Source organism: Bombus vosnesenskii, unplaced genomic scaffold (assembly GCF_011952255.1).
Source record: "Bombus vosnesenskii isolate JDL3184/JDL3185 unplaced genomic scaffold, Bvos_JDL3184-5_v1.1 scf7180000013295, whole genome shotgun sequence".
NCBI classification, from domain to species: domain Eukaryota; kingdom Metazoa; phylum Arthropoda; class Insecta; order Hymenoptera; family Apidae; genus Bombus; species Bombus vosnesenskii.
The window spans coordinates 701076-714361 of NW_022882946.1; the positions used below are offsets into that span (position 1 = coordinate 701076).

The following is a 13286-nucleotide window of genomic DNA, read 5'->3' on the forward strand; positions in this document are numbered from 1 at the left end:
CGAATCTTCGTGTTTGCGAACATCGAGCACATCTTGTAATATCGGTAAAAGGATCAGAATATATAGGCATATTTTTTAAAACGACAAGCGACGAGCGATATTTGCGGCAGAAATTACAAGTTTCCGTTCCGCTGGAGAAGAAACTTGTAATTTCTGCTGCGAATACTTGTCGTTTTAAGGTGGCAGTTTTTTAAACGTATCGTAGGTTGCTTCGTAATATCGACGTAATGTTCGTTCCAACGACCATCTTGCATTGCTACGATTAACGACCTAATAGCTACGGTCAACCACACTTAATTAAGATCGTACGGAAAAATCAAATTCTGTACGTAGAATCGGTTTAACCTTCGACGAGCAAGTATATAGCTGTATTCTATTTTTACACGATGTATAACTACATATATGAGAACGGGGAAAAATTAGTTTTTAGCTTAACGTATAGAATTAAGAGTGGAAATTTTTCACCGGCGATATATAGAGAAAGGATCTGTATACAGAATTTATCCGTGAAAGGAAAACAGTTGCGCAAAGTTTTCGTTGTTCCGCAGCTTCGCGGCAGTGTTCACGAGATCCACAGAAAAAAGTAGCCTGTCATGAACGGATTCCAAGCACTTCTGACGTTCTTCGGCATCATCGCGATCGCGGACACCGATCCATCGAAGGGACACGGCAACGGACGTGCAAACGTATACCATGGTAGGTAAGTGCACTAGCAGCTTGTCACGGTTACCACGTTTCGGCTAGGAAATCCTCAGCTCGATGCACTCTACCACGCGAACCGTTTGTCCAGTCGACCATTTCGTCCGACCTGATCCGATCGAATTGTTCTCGCTCTTTGTCTTTCGCCTGTCTCGCTTGACTGTCCGAGTTTGGCATCTCGCTAACAAATGTCCCATAACTTTCCCGGCACGTTCTTTCGTTCTTCCGCTCTCTCGACCGTGTCATCGAGGATTTTCCTTTGCCGAACGGAACAACCAGGGACGATCGTATTGCGTCGCTCGTTTCGAAAACTTGCGCCTTTTTGCCCGTTGCAATAAGTTTGCCCTTGGTTCGATCGATGATTAAAGTTTAGGGACACGAGAACCGAATAACTAGGCCTTGAAGTTGTCGGGTTTGGATTGATACAGGGTTGGGGATGAAATAGGAGCGTCACGCTGGAAACGAGGCAAGTTAAGGTGACAAAGTTTTCGTTTAGTTTTTTGTGCACTTACGAGTGCCGAAGAAACGAAAGATCTTGATCGATTGTGCTTTACGAATTCAATAACGAAATTTAATAACCGTGTTTCCCAAATTCAGCACGCAACCGAATCTCATTTAGCGCCTCTAGTTCGAGTTGATTCGAACAAGTACGTTTAACGCTTTTTCTACGATGCCGTTGCAAATCTTTCGACGCGACTCGCAAAGGCATTCGTGGAAAACATTTCGGAAAATATGCAGGCGCGGGTAAGAAAGAGCGATATGCGAAATTGTTGCGGGAACGAGGATGCGTCGTTCGTACGTTCTTTAACGAAAACTCTTCTCTTCCCGGTGGTCGATGTTCAGGTACACGAGAGACGTCCACGAGCCGGAATTTTTGATCCCGAGAAGAGTGTTCGAAGATGGCAGCTTCGACACATACTCGTTGCCGTATTTCTATGATCGGCAAGAGATCAACGAACGTAAGAAAAGGTCGACCGAGACGGGCGAGCAGGAGCTTGAGGCCGATAAAGTGCACCTGGTGCTGCCTTTCAACGGGATCGAACACCATGTGGAGCTCAACCCGTATCACGAATTCATCTCGCCCGACATGGTGATCGAGACGCGGGGTACCGGCCTGAGAACTAACTTGAACGAAGCGTTACGATTCAAGAGAGCCTCCGATCGACAATGCCATTATCGGGGCTTTGTTAGAGGCCATCGCACATCCAAGGCAGCTCTTTCTCTCTGCGATGGTGTGGTTCGTAAATACTATCCTTTTTATCTACGTTTATTTTTAATTAAATCGTCTTGAAAGCTCGAAGGCATAAAGTCGTATTATCGAAGTTTGCATTGTCGTGAAATTTTCCCACCCCCCCCCCCCGCCCCCCTCGCAAAGCACGCTTCTTGGTTCGAAGATAGGTATGAATACGATCGAGGCCAACAACGTATCGAACCTAGACTTCGTGGTTAATTCTTGTCGATGATCTAGCAACCCCGGAAAGATTTCGTACAATTGAATTCGCTAGACTAGACACGCTCCGTAACGATATAATCCACGATGAGAACACGGTGGCGTGCGTCTCTTCGAGGCTAATCAAGCCTCTTATTATGCACTTAAGCGGATGCAAATTAATATGAGGTATTTGCATTTAGATGGACGCGTACCGGGGACCGTGTTGCCGATTCGACGCGACGATCGATTGTTTTGGGATCAAAGCCAGCATGCACGATCGTTCGGTCGCGTTTAATGGTTCGGAGTCTCGGTCGATTCCCGGGAGAATTTCGAGAATTCAACTGCGAAACATGCAGACAGAGTGGCTCATGCTTTCAACTTGATGCAATTGCCGCGCTGCGTTGCATAGCGAGACGCGATCTGCATAATCTCCACCTCTCGGTGACAATGATCCGATTCTGCTTGCACGCCGGGAGGCCTGATACGAACTAAGATAGCGACGATAATTCAGAAATCGGAAGTAGACGATGATTCGGAGAAACGAATTTCGAATTATCTCCGCATAATGGTTTTTTTAAGTAAATCATTCGAGCAAAATCGAGCTTCCGAAAGGGCCGAGATTTAGAAACGGAATAACAGCATGAGATATCGTAAGCTTGACCGTTGTCGACTTATTCGGCTCTTAAGGGGAAAATAAGTTAAATAAGCGATATAACGAGTCAAACGAATAAAAAAAAGTTGAGCAAATTGTTGAAATATGGTTGCAGCAACGTGGGTAATCGAATACCTGTTGTATATCGGCAAGTAACTACTATTGGACGACGCTTATACAATTCGTCGAGTATAATGTAGCCATCGTGTTTCCTTCCGTTCAATTTTACGTGTTCGATCGTTACTCTCGAGGAAAAGAAACCGTATCTATCTCGTTGGTCTTTGGAGCGCGTATTTCGTAGAGTAAAGCTCGGAAGGTAGGAATGTCGAAAGGCGAGGAGGCGGCCGTAATTTAAAAGACACCTTCTGGTTAGCGTTCCCAGGCGCGTCGTTACTCGTTCGAGGCGGTGAAGTTACTCGAGCCAGGTATTGTAACTACCGGTGAATCGAATCGGCCACATAGAGCGTTATTGAATCTGTAAATTTTCGCAAATATCACGGCGCACGGTACGCGCTCTTCTCTGTCCTGTAGACCACAATTTCCCGTGAATTACCGAGGGCCTGTTTGTTTGCGCTATTGGGAGACGCGAAGCCCGAATTTTGAATTATACCGTTAGTTCTAGCTACGATAAATGTTGCGCGTAACAACCGATCCCCTAATTAGGATCGTTGGATTGTAATTTCCAAAGCGTGGCCGCGTAATTTCGTGATCCGCGAATGGAAATTCGGCACGGATTCGGTGGGTTTAAACGGGCAAGAAACGCGGTCACGTAGCCACGCCACGCCGGCACGGCACGGCACGGCACGGCACGCGTGCACACACGTATCATACGCGAGAGAGAAACTGCAATTACAAGTTAGTTCGGTATCGACGTCGTTCTCGGTGTTAACCCGATTGGGAGGTTCGCGTAATTGCATCTCTTTGCAGGCGTCTCCTGCCGACGGAACCGAGTCCCATATCTTATTTACAATAACGTTGATTAACGAAAAGTCGATAAGTGGCTGTGGATCTCGTGCAGGTTGGTTACGTGCAAACTAATCATGGCCGGTACTTCATCGAGCCGGTGAACGAAGCAGAACCGCAGCAGGATGGACAGCACGTTCACATAGCTTACAAGCGGGATGACTGGCACGAAAAGAAGGAGAGTCGGGACGATTCTTCCAAGAATTACTGCGGAACTTCCGGTTAGTAGTCGTCGATTTATACGAGTCTACTCTTCGCCGCGATATCTCTCCAAAAATTTTTTGTCCGTGAATTTTACAAGACCTCTTTTGCCAAGAGTACATTTTAAATAAACCATCTGCATCGAGGATAGAAGATAAAGGCCGATCTTCGAAACGGATAAAGCGATACGAGCCGTTGTCGTTCCGTTTGCAGATGACTGGGAGGCGGCGTGGGCGGAACAGTTGGCCAAACGACAGAAGCGACTAATGGAAGAGAATCCCGAGGTTGGTAAGGGCACTTCCTTGACCCACAGTATTCATCGCTTCGTAGAGATTGGATTGGTCGCGGACAGAAGGTTTCTCGACTTTTACAACAACAGCAACTACGAACAGTACCTGTTGACTATCATGAACATGGTGTCGGACTTTTATCACGACAGATCTGTCGGCAATCAAATAGACATGGTCGTCGTCCGCATTATATATTTGGAGAAGGAAAAGGAAGAGGTAACACGTAACTAGTTAGAGGACTAAAAATACGAGAATCCGTTTTAGCAATTAATCCACACGGGATGAAGAATATCGTAAATGTTGAAAGTGAGATATTCGAGATATTTTATCAAGACGGTTTTCCCGTAGATAGATCTGCTTATTAGTCCCGCAGCCGAGGCAACGTTAGCGAGCTTTGCCAAATGGGCCCAAAAGATGAACCCTACGGATCACACTCATCCCAACCATTACGACATAGCGGTTCTTGTAACTAGGTAAAATTTTACTTCATCGAGAGTAGAGAACGATCGTAACGAAACATCGTAACGTGCGTTTCAGGTACGATATTTGCGCGGAAGGCGCACCGAATTGCAATCTGATGGGCCTGGCGTATGTCGGAACTGCCTGCGATCCCGAAAAAGCAGCTTGCATCACCGAAGATAGTGGCCTATTGCTTGGAATCGTAATTAGCCACGAAGTTGGTCACGTGTACTGTCCATGCACGTTTCTTTACCAACCTTAATCCCTTCGCTTCTAACGATGTTTCAAAATCCATTAAAAGCACGAATTCGTTTTTTCGACACGCTTTAACGAAAACTCGCTTCGGAACGTGGAATCGCGACGAACAAGCGGGATTCATTTTGCTTGATTTTTTAGCTGCGAAGGGATTAAGAGATAGGAGTCGAGTGGAACAGAGGACTTTCTTTTCGAAAATATTCCATTCGGAATTTTTCGCGACAATAGGTGGTTACAAAAGGGAAGTAATTTTGCAAGATGTGATTTTCCAGGATGGGCTGTTCGCACGACGATGTCGCTATCAGTGGCTGTCCACCCAAAGATAACGATAACAGTTATTTCCTCATGTCACCCATTGTCAACATCTATTCGTTGAGATGGTCGACTTGCAGCAGGAAATACATCACTACCTTGCTCGAGTAAATCTTTCGATATATGTATGCTTTGTTTTACTTTGTTCTATCGCGAGTCGAAAGCCTCGTGTCGATCGATTAGGAGCGGCTTGGGCGAGTGCTTGACCGACGATCCAAGAAATCCGCCGGAGAAATTCAAGTATCCGGACATGTTACCCGGTGCGATGTACGACGGCAATTTTCAATGCGACATGAACTTTCCCGGGTCGAAGATCTGCCCTGGCGATACCGGGGTATATTTCCGTATTTTCTCTTGCTATTTGTAGAACGTCGTTTATTTATAGGACACAGGATGAATCGAAAATTAGTATTTCTGGTAAACGCACAGTGTAGAAGGTCAGTTTTATCGAAACTTTATCGCACTTACCTAACAGATACTACCTATGCGTTTAAAAGATTGCTTCGCAAATCTTCGAAACAGGTTTATCAGTTTTTGTAGAATTGCAAATAATTGGAGAATAATTTTAACAGAACGCCACTTGCTTCTATGCACGAATTTATTTAGAAGTTGAGATCGAACCGTTGCTCGGCAATCGTATCGTATCACATACGGTCGGTCTAGAAACGACTCGGTTATTCTCACGGGGAACAGGTCGATGGATGGGGTTTAACTTGCTCATAGCGAAAGTTACTACTTCGCGTTTTATATATTTCGTTAAACCCCGAAGAATAATTTGATTATCCTCGTTCCTATGGCGAACGAACGTTCCGTATGTTTCAGCGAGATGCAATGTGCGAGCTGCTATGGTGCGAAGGGAAGAACGGAAGCTGTTTCTCCCGGGGATCACCCATGGCCGAAGGATCAAAATGCGGAGAGAATTTGGTTCGTTGAATTGGATTTACCGAGAACAAAAGCGCACTCTGTAACAGTATCAATTTATGCATTTCTCCATGGAAATTATCGCGCCTTAAACGTCTCTCCAGTTGCGCCTTTGATCGCGTTACCATTCCAGTCGTTACTTTAATTTTTCGTCCTTTTTCTTTTAAGATAAAATTACTCGCGCACTTTTCATGTAGCTATTTTGCAATCGTTGCTCCTAGTTGTCCCGTTGACAAAGGATTATACCGTAAAATACGAGAGCAGAGAGCGCAGTCGAAAGAGAATAATTTAAAATTTCTGTGACGCGTCGTAACTCACGTGAAAAACGCACAAAGCTCGCTGTAACAATGCGAGCGGTGAGTCTAAGCAGAAATGTTCGTACGAATAACAGCCTTTGTAAAGTTTCGATCTGTCGTAAAAAATGTAAGACGCGGAACCTCTGTTACGTTTGCCTTTTAGAAAGATGTAGCGAAAGTATGTAGCCTTTATTTATCCATTGCAAAATTTACTTCTACCAAAGTCTTTGATTGCACGCGACGTGGAACGTGTTAATATCAGTATGTTCCATTTGACAAAATTTTTCGTAAAATTTTTCGCAAAATTTTCCGTAAAATTTTCCGTAAAATTTTCCGTAAAATTTCGTACCAAAAACGCTACAAAGCAAAGCATTTCGCGACGAAACGAGCGAAGAATAAAGAACTAGCCTGTATTCAGTGGTGCATTCACAAGAAATGCGTGACTATGGGCACCCGACCGACGGCGGTGCACGGTGGCTGGGGCAAATGGGGTCCCATGAGCGGTTGCAGCAGAAGCTGCGGCGGTGGCTTGAAATTCGCCGAGAGAGAATGTGACAATCCGCCGCCCGCCAACAAAGGCAGATACTGCATCGGAGAGAGAAAGAAGTTAGCCATTTGCAACACCATGGTAAATTCCACTGTCTTTCTATGCGAATCGACCGTGTGTGGTGCCGTTTCGACTTCATTTCTTCCTTACCCTTCTCCCTCCCCTACCCCTTTCTACTCGATCCTTCTCTTTCTTCTACTCTTCTTTGCTCTCTTCTGTTTCCAATTGTGTACGGGATATTGTTTCTCACCTCGTCGATTCGTTTCTTTTTATATATTTTTCCTTGTCTCGGCCGAGAAAAGATATTTGATTGCAGCGTTAAACAAAATTTTCGTCGAAAAGTAGCTGCAAAATGTTAATCCTCGTTTTTATTTTTTTTTTTTTTTTAACCTGAATACTATATTCGCGAGCCCACGTGTAGCTTCGTTGTTCTTTCAAACTTATTTTTGTCGAACGTTTGATTTTAGGTTAAAGATTGTAAACTACTGATGTTTTAGCTAACTTTCGTATACTTAAGTCACTGCCGATTTAGGCTTAGCTAAGAAAGGAGTATTTTAATTGCGTTATCTATAGGAGAAATTTTAATTTAAAGTTTCGTTCAGCCCTAAACTCTGCAGCCTAGTTTCACGGAGATCTAGTTAGATGTAGAAGATCGCGTGCGCTCGTGTGTACATGAGCGCGTACTTCATGCAAACCACGATAGCATCCTTATGTTCTTCGTATAACGGCCTATTTCTAGAAATCTGATATATAATATTTATTTTGTATCTTGTATGATAATCTTCGTTTAACGTTACGATGGTCGATTAATTTTATCGTTACCTAGTTCAGCGAAAAGAAAGAAGAAACGAAATGTTAGGAAAGATTGTTTTCGTAGCTGCGGAAAGGCAGCCGGCGACCTGCTACGGCTTAAACGATCGTCAACGAATTACTCTACTACGGTTCTGTCTCACGCCATTAATCATTTTCGGCTGCACACCCAGCTCTTAACGCTTTTTGCTAATATATCACCCTTTTTGCCGCGTGATCGCTAACCTCTGCGGCAGCGATATATCCCTTTTGTGAAAAACGACGACCCTGTATTGTGCAGCCCTGCGACCATAGGAAACCATCGTATCGCCAGTTGCAATGCAGTTGGTACAACGAGCGAAAAATCTTGACCGACGGCAAGCATAACTGGACTGCGTACACTATCCACGATCCAACGCTCGATCCGTGCAACTTGTACTGCATCAATGAAAAGAACGTATTCACCAAGTTCCAAGTGGCAAACGATTCTACTCCCTGCAAGGGCGGTACTAACAACATGTGCGTCGGTGGTACATGCAGGGTAAGCAAATATCACGATTACCTCTTGTGTTTTTCTTCCTTCACTGCGATTGCTGTTTTGCGATTTAATTTCCTCGCAAGGAATCGCCTGGAAAATTCGACGTATTGTGTGAGAACGACGAATCGCGTTAATTTAATTCAAAAGACGAGTTTACTATCTTAACTATTAATTTTTCGTACGATTTGCTTCGTTATTTCTTTGCGATTTCTTTCTCAGAATTAAGCAATACGTGTATACTTCGAGATTCTTAGGTTGCATTTCAGTAATATTTTACGACCTGATATTTTTTCTCCGATAGTTTTCTATTACGTATTTATCGAACATTTATAGCTGATCGAGCATCGTATCTTATATTGCGTTGCATCGGTAGCGATTCTAAGAAACGAAAGCACAGAGACGCAAAAAGTTATTTACACGGATAAAGGATATTTGCCGTTGCGAATTTTTCTCACAGATGTGCAATTCCAATATCGTAGATGTATCATATCGTATGTAGATTAAAACAGAGGAAATTTGCTGAGTAAAATGCCGGAAGCTCGGAAGTACTTTAACAATGTAAATTTAATCAGGAAACAGGAAGACGTATTCGCGTGATCTGCAACGAAAGAGCGTAGCGTTCTAGTTCTATGATGCTTTCGTTATAGAAACGAAAGAGAAGATGCGAAATTATTCCCTTCGTACGGTTCGTGCGATAAGTTTCGTGACTAATCTCCCGCACACATTTCATTACCTTTCTACTAACTACGTTTTATGGCCTAAAAGCATCCTAAAGCTCGTGGGACAAAAATTTAGTTACCTATCTAATCGACATTGTCAAGTTAGTTACAAAATAATTTCTGATTTATTATTTGCGATCGTACCTTGATATTACTCCGTTTACTATAACGTGGGACGTTAAAGACAGCATCGTAACCGATCGAACTTGATTACTAGCAATTACAGGTTGAAGGGACATACATATAGTACGGTAAGTACTATACCGTTTTCGTTCTAGAAATAAGAGAATCTATTTCTTGCTTAGTAAGCCGCAATTAAAAGGAAACAGAACCTTTAGAAACGAGAAAGGTATGATATTTTCTAGAAAGTCGGTTGCGATTGGGTGTTGGATTCGAATGCCATCGACGACAGGTGTGGAACGTGCAAAGGTGACGGTACGAAGTGCAAGGCGATAGAAGGTTTCTTCAATGAAACGGGAATTCGCAACAGTAAATTATATTCTTTTCTGTCATCAAAGTTTTCGATTCAAAATTTTCCTATGTCTGTTTCTTCCATTATTTGCAAGTATTTGCAAGTTAAAGCTTTAACGATACAGGTAAGTGTGGAAATAAGAACGCTGGAAACTCTTTTATAATCATTGTTTTTACGAATGTACACGTATGTGTGTCGAAGTACAGCGAGATGTACAAACGTTCGACGACTGTGAATGACTAAAAAGTGTGAATGGCTAAAAAGTTGAGTTTAGTCCATTTGAAATACTTACGACAACAACGAAATGTAATCTGTTGGTGATTGGAAAATTTTCGAATTCCTAGTGCACGTGAAGATAGTTACTATTCCCCAGGGTGCTCGAAGCATATACGTAGCGGAAATGCAGCCGAGTAAAAACGTACTATCGGTGAGACTCGAGAATAGCGAAACACACTGTTTGAACGAAGACAAGTAATTGCCTATATCGTTATTACAAAATAAACGATGGCGTCTTAAAAATATAATATTATACGTATTATGTACAGAGTGAAAATAATACGTTCGAAGCTGAATGTTTAACTCTAAGAAGTTAAAGATTCTTCCTCGTGTTAACGAACAAACTAAGTTCATCGTATACCGAACGATTTTCTAACGATCGTAGGGTGATATATAGAAGCGGTGATTACGATTGTGCAGGCTCGATTCTCGTATACCTGCATCCTGAGCCAAACAGAGAGGAGATTGAAATAAAGGGCCCTATAACGACACCTATTCGAATAGAAGTATGTATTAATTCCGTGCGTGAAATAGTCGAGATCGTAAATACGAATTTTGATAAACGCCGACTACATCGTTTTAACGCCTTTCCCTCGTGAGTAAGGAAAGTAAAAAAAAATCGAAGGAAAGTAGATTCGTGCGTCGCGTAGCTTCGTCGTCGAACGTAAGAGATTCGCGTAAACGAACGTGAGGTATCGGCATGGAGCTGGCGATTGCGCGGAATATATTTTTTCTCGATGATCGACCATCGTTCCTAAATACCCACATTAACGATTCATTCCATCGTGATGATTCTAGTACGTATTCTTCCACCCGAGACAGAATCCTGGGATTCATTATGTATATTACGTGATGTCAACTGACCCGTCGTACAAGCCGAAATACCTGTGGGATTTCATGGAATGGAGCGACTGCAGCGTTAAATGCGGAGGCGGTACGATGGTAATTCGAATATCGAAGTCGACTTAATGATAATTCGAAGAAGCATTATCGCGAATCTGGCACTATCGCGATTCACGCAGCAAAAACGACTTTAACGTTACTATATTACTCTTTTGCTCGGTGTAGATATCGGAGGCAGCGTGTATCGAAGAAAAAGGTGGAAAAGTGAGTCTTGAATTTTGCGATGGCATGTTACGACCAGATCCAAAAACTAGGGTTTGCAACTCGGAAGCCTGTCCAGCAAAGTACATGCAACCACACAACCATCGACTCTACCATTTCGTGCTATTTACGATTTTACGTTTCTCTATCTGCTTACATTTTCCTCCCGAAACTGCGAACAGCATACCTTTAGTACTATCGCGCTGTCTCTTCTTCGACGCAATTTAATTTTAATGACCGAATAAGCGACGATCCTTTCTAATTACCATTACTCGTTTATCGGCGAATATTTACGATCGCTGTATGACGATTGGAATTGCTTAAGGTGGCGTGTGAGCCAATGGAGCAAGTGTAACGCCTGCGACGGAAAGAAAGGAACGAGGCATCGTAAAGTGCAATGCGTGCGACCCGCTGCTCGTGCCGGCGAGGATGACGTTCAGGCAAATCTGGACGCGTGCAAAGGTCGCGTGCCGAAACAAGAGGAAGAATGTGTAGGTAAGGATGTCGGTGTCGTGCGTGCTTGTTGCCGATTTCCATTCAACGAATAACTTTTTCGCAACCTTATGATATTTTAACGGCACCTCGACATTCTTTAGCTGAGCGATCAATCTTTCGCTAAATACTTTCTTCGTTCATCGATCACTGGCAATTTAATTGACGTGTCATTCGGATCCATGTAGTTATTCGTACACGTAGAAACCATTTCGTTCGCTGGTTATTTATTATTTCGCTCCACTGATTACCGAAAACCACGTAATCCGTATATATTTTTTTTCATTCTGGACAATACCATTTTTGCAGTATATTACGATCGTTTGAATTTTTTAAAAAATGGCATATCGCAATATGTATCGTGTTTACAATTGTTTCGTCGACGTTGATCGTGTCCTTTCAAAGCGTATAAACATTTCGATGTAATTCTCCTTCGGTATTCCGTAGAGACTCACAGTGTACATATTATGTTTCTATATATGTGGTGAACGGTGTTTTCGTATGTTGGTAAACGTACGTAGGTGCATAGCACGGATGTCACAGTAAAAGATTTACGATATAATGGAAATAAAATATTGACGCAGTGGCGCGAGAAGGGAAGGAGCGTGTACATGGGGAGTCGAACGAAAAAGCATTTACCGTATAATATTAGAATTGTATTTTCCCTTTGTCGTTCTTCTTAGGACGTGACTTTTATTTCGACAACCATGCATATTTAGCGTGGAAGCCGTAAATCGGAGTCTGCAGCCGATTCTGACTCGCGTATCGATTGATCGAACCGTCGAACTTTCGGCTTTCCCTTACAGGCGAAAGACCGTGCAAGAAGACCTGCCCCAAAAAGGTCCGAAACGCAAACAGGCAACTCGTTGCTTGGAAAGAGAAGAAGAAGCAGCCGCTACCTCACGAGAAACGGGCTAAAATGGTCGACAAGTTGGTGGACTTGAGTTTGGCCGGATATCTGGAGAAAGCGTACGGTATCTCTCGTGAAGCCGATGATATGGGAATGACGGTCGACACGGCGGATTTCCGGCAGCTTCTTCGCGAATGGTCCCTCGCCGACGAGGAAAAGAGGAAACGCGGCGCCTGCGATCGAAACGCGTCTACTCCAAAGCCCGGATCGATCATCAAAGACTCGGTGCCAGTCGAGAACGTGGTGTTGTTGGAAGCGCCTATGCTAGAGGAGGGCCTCCTGTCGAATTTGTCGGATAGAGCGTATCAAGAAGTTGGCGACCTCGTCGGCGGTAGTATCGATACTTCCAGAGTGAAGATTTACAACGGTACGAAGGCTGTCGAGAAGATCGAGAAGCTGGAGGGTCGTAACATTAGCGCGGTGCCTAACAAGAAAGAAAATTATAGTTACGATGCGTTGTCAAGAATCGTAGATTTGGCGAAACGGCGAAAATGAGAACCGTAACCAATTCTCCATTCGCGTACAAGACAAAGCACTTGACACTGGCATCGTCGATATTTATAATCGATAATTACAATTATCTGACACTATTTACTAATCGATATTTCTTTGATATAACGTTGAAAAGTGTTAATATATCGTCTGATAAAAGTATGTATTAAGAAACATTGATAAATATAGCTAAACTCTTAGGTTACGAACTTTCGTTAAATAAGAGTCGAATATCGGTACGTTTCGCCTTCTATGTATTAATTTAATCGGCGCTGTTGATGGTTATGGAAAAATCGACTCACGTCGACGGTAATTCGATTTCTTTAACATCGTACAATCTCGGGAAATCGAATGGTGAGAATCGAAACGAAAACTCGATTGAAACGACAACCGTTTCTATCCTTCTGCGCGCGCGCACAAAATTTGTCGATTTTGATTATCGTGCTCTTAATCGACGTAATTATTAT

At 43.2% G+C, this 13286-nt stretch overlaps 1 protein-coding gene across 1 annotated transcript; it reads left to right on the forward strand.

The window, feature by feature from the left end:
• Positions 1 to 1484: 1484 nt before the first annotated feature.
• Positions 1485 to 12845, forward strand: LOC117233243 (A disintegrin and metalloproteinase with thrombospondin motifs 12-like). Its single transcript, XM_033493372.1, has 17 exons — positions 1485 to 1936; positions 3802 to 3967; positions 4161 to 4453; positions 4586 to 4710; positions 4775 to 4924; positions 5224 to 5370; positions 5447 to 5597; positions 6086 to 6187; positions 6899 to 7108; positions 8118 to 8357; positions 9439 to 9669; positions 9856 to 10016; positions 10141 to 10327; positions 10620 to 10763; positions 10890 to 11008; positions 11251 to 11420; positions 12224 to 12845. The coding sequence occupies exons 1-17, from the start codon at positions 1535 to 1537 to the stop codon at positions 12820 to 12822; spliced, it is 3597 nt and encodes a 1198-aa protein (XP_033349263.1). The 5' UTR covers positions 1485 to 1534; the 3' UTR covers positions 12823 to 12845.
• Positions 12846 to 13286: the final 441 nt, after the last annotated feature.

What these genes read in the sequence shown, in the direction of transcription:
- LOC117233243 (XM_033493372.1), top strand. Translation starts at nt 1,535, where the DNA reads ATGTTCAGGTACACGAGAGACGTCCACGAGCCGGAATTTTTGATCCCG. An exon ending in TTTCTCTCTGCGATGGTGTG is followed by an intron (nt 1,937 to 3,801) that starts GTTCGTAAATAC and finishes GATCTCGTGCAG; the next exon opens with GTTGGTTACGTGCAAACTAA. An exon ending in TCGGAAGCCTGTCCAGCAAA is followed by an intron (nt 11,009 to 11,250) that starts GTACATGCAACC and finishes GAATTGCTTAAG; the next exon opens with GTGGCGTGTGAGCCAATGGA.